Raw genomic sequence first — 13,888 nt, forward strand, 5'->3', positions numbered from 1 at the left:
TCAGCGGCGAACGGACAAACCAGAGCTGGTAGCCTGGTAGGCTTGATGAAACTAACACAACAGAGTTTTGTTCGGGGAGTGCAACAACGCCTGCTATTCCATAGTCGGCCTGGATCCGCACCCACTCCCGGCACCAGCCCTTGTCCACATGGCAATGGGTGACGACGGTTGGCAAAGGACAAAGGGGGTATTTCTGGGCAGGCCACAATGTGGCTTGCCATGGGCCCAAAGACATTGCAACTAAGCTTGTATGAAGGCAGAGAGGGGACCATAAACCGCGTGCTGTACGAACTAGGGCCGTTGCCTCACTTTGAGGCTGTGGCCACAGAACAGACATGCATCCAAAATAAGGCGAGCCTTGGTCAGGCACAGCTCATGCCGGTACTTTGCTGAGACCTGCGAATTTGACACCCCGATTGACTTATGCCTGCTGCCATGTTGGGCATCCGCACTCATTCCGGAAATGAATATACCTACAAGAATGCTCTGCAGTCGACGTTTAGGCGGTCGCAGGGGTCATGTAGCAAGTTTTGAATAGAGTGAATGGGTCTCCTCGCGATTACATGCATGGAGATGGAAACGGGTACAGGCTCATGGCAGGGTGGGCGTGTATCCAGGGTCTGGTCGACAGAAGCAGAGAGGCCTGAGTAGAGAAGGATATGGCTGGGGGTGGGGCGTGCGCTTTGTCTGGGTCAAAGTCGCCCGACGTCAAAGGCAGTTGAGCGGTCTGGTTGAGACGAGAGATACGAGCAGAGCAACTTGAGACAGAGCCTGGCAACATTCTGGCCCAGGCATTCGTAGTGATGAGTCGTAGGGACATGGTAGCTTGCCAGGGGTTGAGTTGGTTCAACGTTCTCTCAGAACTCCAGACCAAACAGGAAATAGTAGACAGAAACGTTCTCAGCCCAACTCAGTCAGGGTAGGCTTGAATTCCCAAGTTAAAAAAAAATAAAATAAAAATAAAAATAACATCCGGCGCTGGTCAGCACCCAGATTGCCTTCATGCCGCGAGACATACCACGCCACAAGTACTAGTCGCCATGTGGGTTCCTGGAGGCGGCGGACTGAGGCTCTGCTATTGCTTCCTAGTGCTAGTTAGTGTAAAGAGGCAGGCAGAAGCTGCAAGAAGACCGCGCCTAATTGACCGCTCGACAGTGACACGTTTGGGGAGACGTCGTGTGCCCGGATCCTAATTGCCGTGGTTTCTTATATTCAACAGTAAGAGACGCGTGTCGTTTGCTTTCAATTGCCTCTTTTTACTCCGCATATAGCTCGATTACTGCGTGGCTGGCGAGAATAAAGCGTGGTACTATCAGTGATAGACATGGAAAACGACACTAGTTAGTGGTTGATTTGCTCCGTACGAGATTTGAGACGGGCGAGTTGCTTTGAGTCCGGATTCCTAAGAGTGTCTCGTAACTTATAATGTCCCTGGCCGCCGAGACGAAACAGTCTGGAGCAGCCACACAAAAGGCCGTTAGAGTTGGTGAGGGTGGGTAGCAGAAATATTGAAGGAAAGGGACCGAACAAAGTCTAGCCAAGCCCTTTTTCTGAGCTGCTCAAATGAACATGGCCTGATGAGCTGGAGAATCTCAGTAGTACCACTTACCCAGTGGCGCCCACTTGATCTTGACCATGACGGGAAGGCTAACTGGGGACTGGCCAATGGACGAAGGTAGGTTAGCGGCCAGAGAGCCGCGATGATGGGTGGTGTTGTGCAATGAGCGGCGAGCGAGGCGCCGACAGCCATGGGATCGACGTCAACTGGCTGACTCTGGGCCATGCTATAGGCCATCTGGCGAAATAACTAGCGGCTGTGCTGGCCGGCCTTTGAACTGTACCAGTCGTACCAGCATTGGCGCCACTCCAACTCCAAGCAGCCATCGTCCTGGAGCTGAGTAGTGACGGATCACGACCCAAAGTTAAAGTTGCACATTGAGGACCTTCCTTGACTTGGGACTTTGAACAAAGGATTAGGCTTGTGTGTCCACGTGTCCTGCGGTGGGGGCGTCTCGAGGTTTCGGCGTGTCGAGACCGTACAATGATGTATGTATGTACCGTGAAATAACAGAACCTGGCCTGCCATTAGAGCCTTGATCCATGTATGTGCAAGACATTTCCCGTCCTCACCTCTTCAGCGTTCCATTTTGTCGCCAGCTGGGTTCGGTATGCTTTGAAGGAAGAATTCAAAGCAACTTGCATGAACATTGGAAAATAGGGTACCAGGAAGCAGTGGTGGGTTGAAGTGGAACTAGCGAACATTGAACCATTGACCAGTGCCATCTGTTTTTTTGACATGCTCCATTATTACTTTGGGAAGTCACGACGGAACGTTGCGAGAGGGTCTACAATACAGGGCACTTTCCGTATGTAAAAGTAGTACCAGACCTGAGTACAGATGTATGTATGTACATACTAAGTACATTAGAACCTTACCTTTTGTATTCGAGGAGAGAGCTGCTGGTCCAATGTCGGCATTGGCGCCTGCCTGACTTGGAGGAGGTTGACACCAGCGGCTGCTGTCCAACTGGCGGGTTCTTAATGTGTGCTCATGTAGAATAAGGAGACACATGGATGCCATATTAATTTTCTTCACGTTCCGAACTGATCTCGGCACAGACACTCTTGCGCTCCTGGTGAGGCTTGAGTCCTGCTCGTCTACGGTACTGCCATAGCTCGGCACCTGTTGTGTATTTTCCAGCAGGACCAATTATCCTGACCCCAAAGGGAGGCATGGCTGCTTCATCATTTCGCCCCATGCCGCGGCTGCTTCTCTGTCCGACACCGGATTGACTGCACCCGAAGCCGCACCAGGAATACTGCCGGAGTTGGATTTGGCTATTTGCCTAAAGGACCTTTGGGATCTATAGTCGATCGATGAAGGGCTACGAGGTAAGCCAACACAGAAACGAGGCGAAGATCATTGGGCATCAAAAACCACGTTTATTATTGTGCCAGCAGGATCAGACAAGAAATCTGTAAAGCGAAGAGTCTTAATGGCCATGGTCTGCGACGAACCCACTCAACTGAAACGTTGGCCTCCAATATTGGCAGAAAACCTTGGCCTCGAATCAATATTATACGGCAGACGCTGTATTGTTGACCGTTTGAGTGGGTTATTATCGCAAACAGACACCCATTCATGGCATCATACGCACAACATGTCGGTGAAGCGAATACGTTATTGTCTGCAAGAGGTCCAAAACAACAACTAGATGCCAGAGAGTTTTGCGCAGTTTGTAGGGTCAACTCTTGCCGGTACTTGTTAGGACGACGGTTTCGGCCAGATGTCGTTCGCATGTACATGAGTACGCAAATATAATTGATGTCTTTGTGAGTCGAGACCCAGGTATGTGCCGATGCTGGACGCATTCGTATGCAGTCAGGCCGGGTACGGTTTTGCATGACGGCCCAAGAACGCAATACTAAACACCAGACAGAACGGCACTCCATCCCAATTTGCCAGAAACATGCTCTTGCAGTTGGATTATTTGACCAAGGCCTCTTCGCCTTCAGGAACATGTGCGGACCCTCCCCTTTAATTTTGTTTGCCAGTGCTTTTGGGCACTTGCGGTGCGGTGCAACGCTGCAACTTGTAGGCGAAAAAAATAACACCAGACGGTTTCACAGAAAGGCTGAGAAATGGAAACGGCTCATTGCTCAGTCCAACTTGCATCGCAGTATCGACAGCAACGCGCCCCCTGCGGTCCAAGGTTTCCGGGCCCGCCAATGACAATGAGGGCCTGGTCGAATGCAACATTGAATTGGCATGTTCATCACCCACGAACAAAGGGCACGCAGCGCATTGCATCCAGCAAGGTCGGAACCTGGGCACGCAACACGGCCAACGCTGTCCTGCAATACCAGAACTTGTGCGAGGCATTCGGCGGGTTTGGCCGCAGGGTTCCGTCTTTGCTGTGTCATTGACGCGCATGGCCATCGGATCATGTTGGGTACTTTTCCGCCCCCATGCATGCAGATGCAATTGGGCGAGCGAGAGCCCAATTTAGCGCATCAAATTGATCTCTGGCCGTTGCATGATAAACCCATGGGCGCTTTCAGGCACGGCTCCACAGAATGCAGCACTTGAGCTTGTTTGCCGGGAAAGCCATCCAATCAGACCATGCGATAGCCTTTGAGGCTTTGATGCTTTGATGCTTTCTGGCGCCACACCCAGCCAGCCAACAAGCCAACATGGGAAATGTCCGTATGTACATGTGTACATACATAACTCCTATGTATAAGTACCTAGGGGCTGATGATGATGATGCGGGTTGAATCCAATCAATCGCCATCTTGGAGACAGTCCAGATCCGGACGATGCAGACGTGCCGGCGCTCCCAACAACAATAGCTGGGCATGGGCTTATTCGTGTATTGTGCTGTAGTTGGACTTTGGCCTGACATGACCGGGCAGGTGCCTTTGCATGGCCAAGGGCCTGTCTGAGAGCCGGAATTCAAGCGCCGAAAATATCCAGCCACAGGTCAACTGGCCAACTGGTGGGTCCTGCTGGAAAAGGGTCCTGCTAGGTTTCGAGGTTACAGAGGGGATCTCCGGCAGGGTATTGGACAAAAATACCAACATTGAACACCCAAGTTCGTCGGCCCTTTTCAGCCTCGTGGAGCACATGGGCGGAGTTTGCTGGCAGCGCAGCACTCGAGAAGCCTGGCTCACTAGCAAAAACCTCATTCATGGCCGACCCCGCCGACTCTTGGCGTCAATGGATGCTGTTTTGCTCGGTTCCACATGATGCCACGGCCAGCCGACCAGCTTGTCAATCCAGCGGTCGTAATGCACAAAGTTTGGATTAGTAGTACTTTGCCAACTGCTTATCTTGCCTCGCCAAGAACACTTGTCAGTTTTGAGAGAAATGGGAGTCCCCCTTGATTGGACGGCGGCTGTTGCTAGTTTATTCCGTCGTGTTATTATGCGGTTGTGGCATACCGGCATCATTGATCCTCTTGCGAGCGGGTTTGGCTCTCGAGATGCCGAACCATTGGCGTGATAGATGGCGACCTCGGTACTTGAGCATTACGCAAGGCAAAGATGTGCTCGTCAACAATTTCCTCCCCATTCGAGTACGTAATTGGTCATGTACTCAAGTACATACCATATTGTATTGACACAAGTCCAGCAGGCGTCCAGACTCCCAACCACCCGCGCACCCGCATTGACCGTATCTCGCCGCTACATGGCTCCTTTGACAAATCTTGGCAACCTTGCAAGGTCACAATTAAGGAGAAAGCTAAAACAATTGTTTGAGAAGGGGGGGTGGTCACTCTGGCCTCCACTATTTTCTAGAACGTTGACCTTTTTTCCCCCTCCATGTCTGCACTCACTCATTAGTAGCCCTGCTACCAGTCTGGTACCGGTAACACAACACTATTATAGCGAATTCGCAAGTTTCAGCTGTCATCACAACCAACGCCCTCCCCATGTCCCCCGATACACGAGGACATTCGATGGCGTCCGATTCTTTTTCTGGCAGGGTCGGGGTCCCCGATTTCATCGGAACGCCATCGACTCGCAGGCCACCATGACCGACTAAACCTTCCCGCCGCCTCCGCATCAGACCTGCATAAGGTTCGCAAGCCATGCATCTCGCCGCCGTTATGCGCCGAGGGAGTCGGGAAGGGGCGTCATCGAACAAAGAGCACGCCCGTAAAGACGGGAAGAAAAGACGGTATTGGGAGAAAACCTGCGCTCCCAGCATTACGTATTGTCTGCGTTTGCGCCGCCGGTGTCGGGTACTGTTCACTCTACGCGTGTAGTGGGTGTAGTCCATTTCAACCTTATGACGCACGGGGCTTGGCTCTTTTATCCTTTCTCTTCCTCTGCCAGCGCGGAAGTGAGGCCAGGCGGTGGCAGAATGCAAAGTAATAATGAAAGACTTGAGGATGCAAGAAGTAGCCGCGCCTGCCATCAACATTCACATGGGGACGCGCATGGCTGCTACTATCCCAGAGGCACGGCCATTCCCGTATCTCGTTGAAATCCCGATTTGAGCCTCCCCGCAAGCTCTTTTTGGCTACTACTAGTTGCAGACAAACGGCGTCTTGGTCCTGTTGTTGTTGTTGTTGTTGCCGGCCGCCACATGCACGTCATGCTTTGAGCGCGCCTGGGTGCTTTGTTTGGGGTTTAAACACAAAAGAAAAACAAGATGAACCCTGGTTGAGCAGGACCTGGGGTAGGCAGGATCGTCGAGTTTCTTCCCGACGCCCAAAGCCCTTGACTGGTCAGCTTGCGAAGTTGTATAGCCTTTCCCTCGATGTCACTGGACGAAACGGCACTAAACTAGTTGTCTTTACGGGATGTTACTATCGACGCCATGTTGCATGTGAGTCTAAAAGAAAAACACGGGACAGAGCGTGCTAGGTCGAGGAAAATTGCCTTTTACAGAAACAGACGCCGGTCTGTTGTCGGCCGCTGCGTAGAGTACACGGCGAGAAGAGCGTGGCGGATATTTCATATTTGCCGCCTTCAGATGCCAATTAGAAATTGGTACACGATGCCAAGGGCTTTCGAGGCACTGCGGACATTTGTATTTATACCTGGGCACGGGGCTCTTTTATCACAAGCTCAACCGTGTTGCAACCCGTACAGGCATGGCATTCAATTCAACCAACAGAGCTAGCTTGCCTTGGCCACAAATCACTACCTTGGGTAGCAATCCCACCACCGAAGCCGTGGGTAACTGGGCTGGGTCTTTTCGTCTAGGTTTCTCAGGGCAAGTGGCCCTCTATCAGCGGTTGACGCTATATCTGACACAAGGTGATCGTCCTTGTCGCCATAGGAATCAATCCCAACCGGCAACCAATGTTGAAGCTAGCAGACAAAAAGACTATTAACCGGGCCAATAACCTCCACGACCAAAACTGCTGTTGTTTGGTCGTGTAACATCCCCACACGAAATGGCTCTTCGGAATAATTCCATGTGCTCGCTATTGTTAGCTATCCAATCATACATACACCAATCACGATGGCTCTTTCTCGGCATTCAGCGCGAGGGTACCATCAGCGAAGTCCGAGTGGCACTGAGCACCGCGGACTTTTAAATGCCGCGCATCTCTAGGCCGGGGCTAGCCACTGTGGAGATCGAAATCAGGGTATTTCTTCATATGCAGGTACTATGACGGAGGCTAAGAATATCCATAATACACACTCGGGGCTTTTTGCCCGAAGAGATGACGTCTTCTCATTCGAAGCACTAATATACATGGACGAGCTCTTGGGAGAAGCCGCAAGGTCATGATGCGTGATGGGCAAGACTTGGCGGCTACCAGGGAGTCGGGAATTAAAAAAAAAATATTCGACTACCGCTTGACCCATGCCGGCATCTTGCGAGCCTTTACGTGACCGTGCTTCTTCCTCTCAACAGTTCTTGGGTCCCTGGTGATGCACCCAGCTGTGAAGTCTGATTAGTATGCAGGCTACATAACCATAGTGAAGGTGGCTAGAGGAACTGAGCAATGCGTCCATACCTTTTCGCAGAGCCGTCTTCAACGCTGGCTCATGAGCAACCAAAGCCTTGGCCACAGCAAGTGTTATCGCTTCAGCTTGTCCAGTAGTGCCGCCCCCTTCCACGAGAACCCAGACGTTGTACTTGTCCAGCCTCTCCGTTGCTGTGAGAGCCCAGACGGCACTCTCGCGGTCGTGGACGCGGCCAAAAGCCTCGCTCAGCGGCTTCCCATTGACCAGGACCTCCCCCGTTCCCTCGACGACAAAGGCGCGTGCTGTAGAGGCCTTTCGCTTGCCCACTCCGACGGCACGGCCGAACCTGTCAATGGTGATTGGGTTGGGCATGTTGAGAAAAGGGTTGATGTCACGCGCAAACTCCTGAAGAGCAATCTTGACCTCGGCCGGCCGTAGACTGGGTTCGATCAGATTGAGTCGCTTGGCCACGCGAATAACCTTTTGATAGTGCATTGCCTTGATGGGCTCGCCCATTTGGGCGCGCATCTCCTCCAGCTTCGTCCATGGAACCTGGGGAGCTTCGCCGGGCGACACGGTAGGCAGGTGATGGTATCGGGTCAGGAGGTTCGATATCCGAATGTACAAGTCGTTGAACTGAGGTTCTCTTGAGAAATACGACGGGGTCGCGGGAACGGTTCGGGCGTGCGTAACGCCCTGATAAGGAATCTGGACGGATTCAACTAGGCTCGTGGCAGTGGCATCGTCGTTTCTGGCCGCCGTGTTGATTGCTCGGATGCATAGGGGCGCTGGTAACCTCCAGGTCTGGTGGTGGTGCCATTGCGGGCTCGTAAGCTGTCTTGGACATCTGAAATGCCGCATACCGTTCGTAAAAGTGGCCATGATGACCACTTACCGCCACAATTCTCGATTGCTGTCGCTTGTCGTCGCTTTTCCCCCTCTCGATCGAAGCTCAAAAGCTCCTGTCCTGGCGCTGGGTCAGAAATCGAAAACTTGGCACACCAGAAAGGCTGCGTTGATTGTCACGTGAAGATAAGATTCAATTGGACAGAAGACCAGTGGCACCAGCCACTCACCAGCCACGCTGCGAGGGGCAGTTCGACAAGCTCCCCGTTTTAATAAAAATTTCCTCGACTCCTCTCTTGGTTTTGGATCTTCTTCCTCTGCATCACATCTTTCGTAACGGAGAAACATTGAAAAGATGGCTTTCGGCACCCTCTTCACCCACTCTGTATGTCAAACGAGTCTGACCTTGCAGCTCCTTCTTCGCTTATCAAATCACGAAGCTTGTCTCCTAACTATTCTGTCTGATTGTAGGACAACCCCCGCTCCGTCGCCATCAAGGCGGTCGCGAAGGCCAACAACCTCGACCTCAAGATCTCCGAGGTCGAGTTTGGCAAGCCCACTGCCGAGCACCAGAATGCCAATGGGCTTGGCAAGATCCCTGCCTTCGTTGGCGAGGATGGCTTTGCCCTCTCCGAGGCGATTGCTGTCGCCATTTACGGTAGGTGCTCTCTGCTCTCGTACGACTGTTTGTCAAACTCTGCCATTTTCCTCCAGCAGCAACCGATATTTGTCTGTTGGAGTTCAGTGCATGTGATGACTTAGCCTTTTATTTTTTATACAGTTATCCCTGTCTGAAAGTTTCTTTCTTGTGTGGATAAAGCCTAACTTCTGATCTCTGCCTAAATTGCCTTCTTCATAATTCCTCGATCAACTGAGCCGTTGACCCTCTTTTGGTTGGACCAGACACTAACATTGTCTGCGATAGTGACCTCTCAGAATGAGAAGACCACCCTTCTTGGCAAGACCAAGCAGGAGTACGTGTTTCCTCCTAAGCCGTTGGTTCTCTGGCTTTCCAAGTGCTGACTTTGTGCTAGTTATGCTTCCATCCTGAAGTGGATGTCTTTCGTCAACTCTGAGATCGTCCAGCCTCTCGGCGACTGGTTCCGACCGCTCGTTGGCAAGGCCCCCTACAACAAGAAGAATGTTGATGACGCCTCCAAGGTCGTTGAGAAGGCCGTCGATGTCATTGAGAAGTACTTGCTCAACAACACCTTCCTGGTTGGCGAGCGCATCACTCTCGCGGACCTGTTCTGCGCCCCTCTCCTCAACCGTGGCTTCCAGTACTTCTTCGACAAGCAGTGGCGCCAGGAGCACCCCAACACCACTCGTTGGTACGAGACTGTTGTCAACCAGCCCATCATCACTGCCGTTGCCAAGCAGCTGCCTCTCCTTGAGAAGCCTGCCTTGACCAATGTCGCTCCCAAGAAGCCTGAGGCTCCCAAGGCCGCCCCCAAGCCTGCTGCTAAGCCCGCTGCTCAAGCTGAGGAGGATGAGCCCGCCCCTGCTCCCAAGCCCAAGCACCCTATTGACCTTTTGCCCCGCGCCACCTTCCCTCTCGACGAGTTGAAGCGCAACTACTCCAACTCCAGGACGGCTGGCACCCTCCCCGAGACCATGAAGTGGGTTTGGGAGACTGTTCCTTTCGAGGAGTACTCCATCTGGCGTGCTGACTACAACTACAACGATGAGCTCAAGATGACTTTCATGTCCAAGAACCTCATCGGTGGCTTCACTGAGCGAATTGAAGCTTCCCGCAAGTACGTTTTCGGAGTCGCCTCCGTCTTCGGAAAGGACTTCGACTCCGTTATCCAGGGTGCTTTTATCATCCGTGGCCAGGAGTTCTTGCCCGTTTTCGACGTCGCTCCGGACTACGAGCAGTACACCTTCAAGAAGCTTGACCCCAAGAATGCTGAGGACCGTGCCTTTGTTGAGCTGCACTGGGACTGCGGCAAGCCTATCACCGTCAACGGTAAGGAGTATGAGCACGCCGGCGACAAGGTCTTCAAATAAGTGTTAGGACGGGGCTAGCCGGAATGAAATGATGATGATGGCACATGATTGAAATGGGATGAATGGGAGGATAAGGGGGAAAAATGTGAAGGCATGTAGTGATGTATGTTGTGACATGACTGCCATGACGCTTTCCAATATTGTCAAGTCAGATCAAATACAAAGGCTCTTGTCAGTATTGAAACGAAGAAATATCAAGTGGATTGACAAGCCTAAGAATGCCTGCCGAAACGTTTATCGTGATGTATTCGTCGTTTAGTCTATATAAGATTGGGTATCGCAAGAATGACAATGTCTATTGTTGGCCACTTATGCTTAAATTCCATGGCGTCACAGACTCGGGCTTACCAAGCATCTGTACCAAGCTCTCATCCATCAACCTCTTCAGCTTCACACCGGCCTCGTCACAGTCCTTGGTCGCACACCAGCATGGTCTTGGGGAGCCGGAAACTTGGACAAAAATTCCATCAGACCCAATGGTCAATGCGCAAACAAGAACAAAAAAAAAATACTGATCAAGAAGCCTCTGGTAAGGTGTACCCAGAGTCCAAACGGAATGGATTTTCGCGCATGTACCGACTAACATCGGCCTGGAAGCACAGCGCATTCAGGTAATCGTGCACCTGGGGCAAGACATGGGGCGACTCGGCCTGCAGGCCGGAGAACTCGGGCACGGGCAGGATGTTGTAGGGCTCGCTCCTACCCTTCTCGCACGAGTCGTCGACCAGCACGGTGTTGGACTGGTCCCAGCACGAGCCGGCGGCGGCGTCCGGGTGGGAGGCCCTGACGCGCGGGTCGTCCCAGAGGCTGGAGAGCCTCTTGTACACCTGGACGCGGGCGTCGTAGTCGTCGCCCGAGAGGCCGAGGCGGTCGCGGGCCCAGACGACGACGCAGCGCGCGCACTCGTCGGGCGTGAGGAGTTGGGCGACCATGTTGTTTACGTTTTGGGGCCGCGCGGACGACCATATCGCCAGGTGGAACGTGTCGAGGCAGTACTTGAGGAAGCTCCGGGCGTGGGGGCGCTCGACGAAGTGCGACGGGCGCCGGGGCGAGGGCCGGTGGAGGAGGGTGCCGTTGAGGTCGAGGATGACGAGGATGCGGCGCGGCTGGGGGAGCAGCGTGGGCGGCGCGAGGGACTGCGTCAGGTAGTGCGTGGAGGGGGAGGGGATGCCGCCCGACGAGAGGGAGGGAGGCTGTCGCGGTTTGGGGGGTTTGGCGTCGTCTTCTGATGGGCTGGTGGTTTTGGGTGTCAGTATCGCTGGGTTCGGTGGTGTGTTTTGCGTTTTGCTGGGGACTGACGCTTTGGGTGATTGGATGTTTCGAAGGCCCTTTCTGCCGGTCTTGCGCTTGATTCCCTTCTTGGTGCTGGCTTCGGTGGCGGTGGCCTTCTTCTTGCCGAGTGCGAGGGCGCTCGCTGGCGTGAAGGAGTTGGCGAGAGCGTTTAATGTTGTTTGCTTGAGGGATGGCTTGGTCATGGCGGCTGAGAGGCTGCGGCCTGGCAGGCCTGCAGCCATTGGTATTTGGGCGTTGCGAGAGACGTTGTCCGGGAGGAGGGGATGGGCGGCTGACGGTTCGGGCGGTGTCTACGGGCTGGATGTTGCGGCTAACGTTTGCGATCAGGTTGGGATTGAAGTCGCTTGGTGGTTTCCACTCGACGTTTTTCGATGCGGCCCGGCTTGAGAAAGGGGTCCCTGCGGCACCTGCCCAGCTGGTGGGGGCGGGACCTGGCGCCTGGCGGGGAGGCGAGGTGGGCCTGCTTGGACATGGACCTTTCTGAGGTCCGAGTGAATGCAAGATGACAGGCTTATCGAACATTGGAACTGTTGGGTGTTTTGGGGCATTTCAGTATCGTCCAGTGAGACCTCGGGGGTCTTTGAGAAAAAAGGTTCCCGTGTTAGTAAATTTTATGCTATAGTTCTATGCCCATTTCTTGTCTCTGGCAATGGTCAATTATCTGTGTGGCCCTCTGAGCCATGTCCCGAGTCTTGCTGAGTATCCTCAGCGTAAACACGACTATAAGAGCCGTAATGCTTCGGGTACTCACCATAATTGCACTGATGTACGTGGCACCAGTGCCGCTAACGAGAAAGATTGCATTGAACTTGCAAATTACCAGAGCGACTGTTATGTCGGAATCCAGAGAAATCGCCTTGGACGGTTGAAACTACAGGGTAGGGGGAATATTCCGCACCACCAAGTTTCTTATCGATAAGCGACATCCCGCTTCAAAAAAATCTACAATCGCCGTTTCCATCCTCAGTTCTCAGCGCACTGTTGCACAGCAAGTTGTTGCCTACCAGCTAATCGACCGACACATGGTGTAATTTCACAATACCATGTCCTCCAAAAGAAAGGTACCGTCGCTCGGCCTTGAGCGCCGGGTACGGCCAAGACGCGAAGACAAATGGGAACCAGAGCCCGAGTCGGAAGACGACCTCTCGGATGACCATGGACCAGCCGAGGAAGGAATTGGCAGCCCCGAGAGCAATGACGATGACGACGACGACGAAGACGAACAGGATGAATCTGCAGAGAGTGAACCAGAGGTATATTTGCAACCCACGCCTTCCATCACCCATCATCCGATACTGATGCCTTAACCAGTCCTCTGACGACACACCAAAAACCGACCTAACATCCATCTCCTTCGGCGCCCTCGCCCGCGCCCAAGCCTCCCTCCCCCCCGCAGCCCGAAAATCCAAAACCCCCAAACCCTCCGACCACCAACCGCCCCAAGAAACCCGCCGCTCCCTCCAAAAGGAACCCTCCAAACCCTCCAAGGCGGCGCCGCCCAAACGCTCCTCCAAACACGCGCCCGTCGAGCAAACCTCCAAGCGGCCCGTCTCCCGCATGCGCGAAATCATCCCCGACAACCGCCGCAAAGCGCGCGACCCGCGCTTCGACCCGTCCGTCAACAGGATCGGCAAGCTCGACGAGGCCAAGGCCCGCAGCGCCTACGCCTTCCTCGACGACTACCGCGACAGCGAAATGGCCGACCTGCGGGCGCAAATCAAAGCCACCAAGGACGAGCGTGCCCGCGACGAGCTCAAGCGCCAGCTCATGTCCATGGAGTCCAAGAAGAAGTCCCGCGCCAGCAAGGACGACGAGGACAGGCTGCTGGCCGAGCACAGGAGGAAGGAGAAGGAGCTGGTGGCGCAGGGCAAGACGCCCTTCTACCTCAAGAAGAGCGAGCAGAAGAAGCAGCTGCTGCTCGGCAGGTACGACAGGATGACAAAGGGCCAGGTGGACAGGGCCATTGAGCGGAGGCGCAAGAAGGTCAGTGGCAGGGAGAAGAAGGAGCTGGATGGGCTGCAGCGGAGGGAGAGGTGAAATTTGATTTCGGAGGTGCGAATACCCCGTTGTCAGTTAGTTGACTTTGGCCATCATCACATGCCGAGTGTTTTGAATCTTGTAATGTGCATTTTGCGCTGAATTTGAGCATTGGTATTGTATTCACGAATGCGGAAATGTTTCTCTACGTGTGCTGGATAATATACTTGGCGTGTAATTGGTCGACTCGTAGTTGAACGCTGCGAGTCCGTCTCAAGCCCGTCTATATCGTACACCAAAATGCCCGTCTAACTTTTCCCCATCTAGTCTA

The 13,888-nt window shown here is 53.5% G+C and overlaps 4 protein-coding genes across 4 annotated transcripts; 2 read left to right on the forward strand and 2 right to left on the reverse strand.

The window, feature by feature from the left end:
* Window positions 1–7,313: 7,313 nt before the first annotated feature.
* Window positions 7,314–8,313, reverse strand: MAA_07346 (uncharacterized protein; the record flags this gene model as incomplete). Its single annotated transcript, XM_007825344.1, has 2 exons — window positions 7,314–7,414; window positions 7,482–8,313. The coding sequence occupies 2 exons, from the start codon at window positions 8,311–8,313 to the stop codon at window positions 7,314–7,316; spliced, it is 933 nt and encodes a 310-aa protein (XP_007823535.1).
* Window positions 8,314–8,632: 319 nt separating this feature from the next.
* Window positions 8,633–10,287, forward strand: MAA_07347 (Glutathione S-transferase; the record flags this gene model as incomplete). The annotated part of the gene is made up of 4 exons (XM_007825345.1): window positions 8,633–8,662; window positions 8,749–8,935; window positions 9,203–9,251; window positions 9,312–10,287. The coding sequence occupies 4 exons, from the start codon at window positions 8,633–8,635 to the stop codon at window positions 10,285–10,287; spliced, it is 1,242 nt and encodes a 413-aa protein (XP_007823536.1).
* Window positions 10,288–10,802: 515 nt separating this feature from the next.
* MAA_07348 (NLI interacting factor) lies at window positions 10,803–11,762 on the reverse strand (the record flags this gene model as incomplete). The annotated part of the gene is made up of 1 exon (XM_007825346.1): window positions 10,803–11,762. The coding sequence occupies one exon, from the start codon at window positions 11,760–11,762 to the stop codon at window positions 10,803–10,805; it is 960 nt and encodes a 319-aa protein (XP_007823537.1).
* An 861-nt stretch (window positions 11,763–12,623) lies between these two features.
* Window positions 12,624–13,617, forward strand: MAA_07349 (uncharacterized protein; the record flags this gene model as incomplete). The annotated part of the gene is made up of 2 exons (XM_007825347.1): window positions 12,624–12,833; window positions 12,892–13,617. 2 exons carry the CDS (start codon window positions 12,624–12,626, stop codon window positions 13,615–13,617), a joined length of 936 nt encoding a protein of 311 aa, XP_007823538.1.
* Between the last annotated feature and the right edge of the window lie 271 nt (window positions 13,618–13,888).

This window comes from Metarhizium robertsii (assembly GCF_000187425.2).
Source record: "Metarhizium robertsii ARSEF 23 chromosome Unknown MAA_Scf_5, whole genome shotgun sequence".
Lineage (NCBI taxonomy): Eukaryota > Fungi > Ascomycota > Sordariomycetes > Hypocreales > Clavicipitaceae > Metarhizium > Metarhizium robertsii.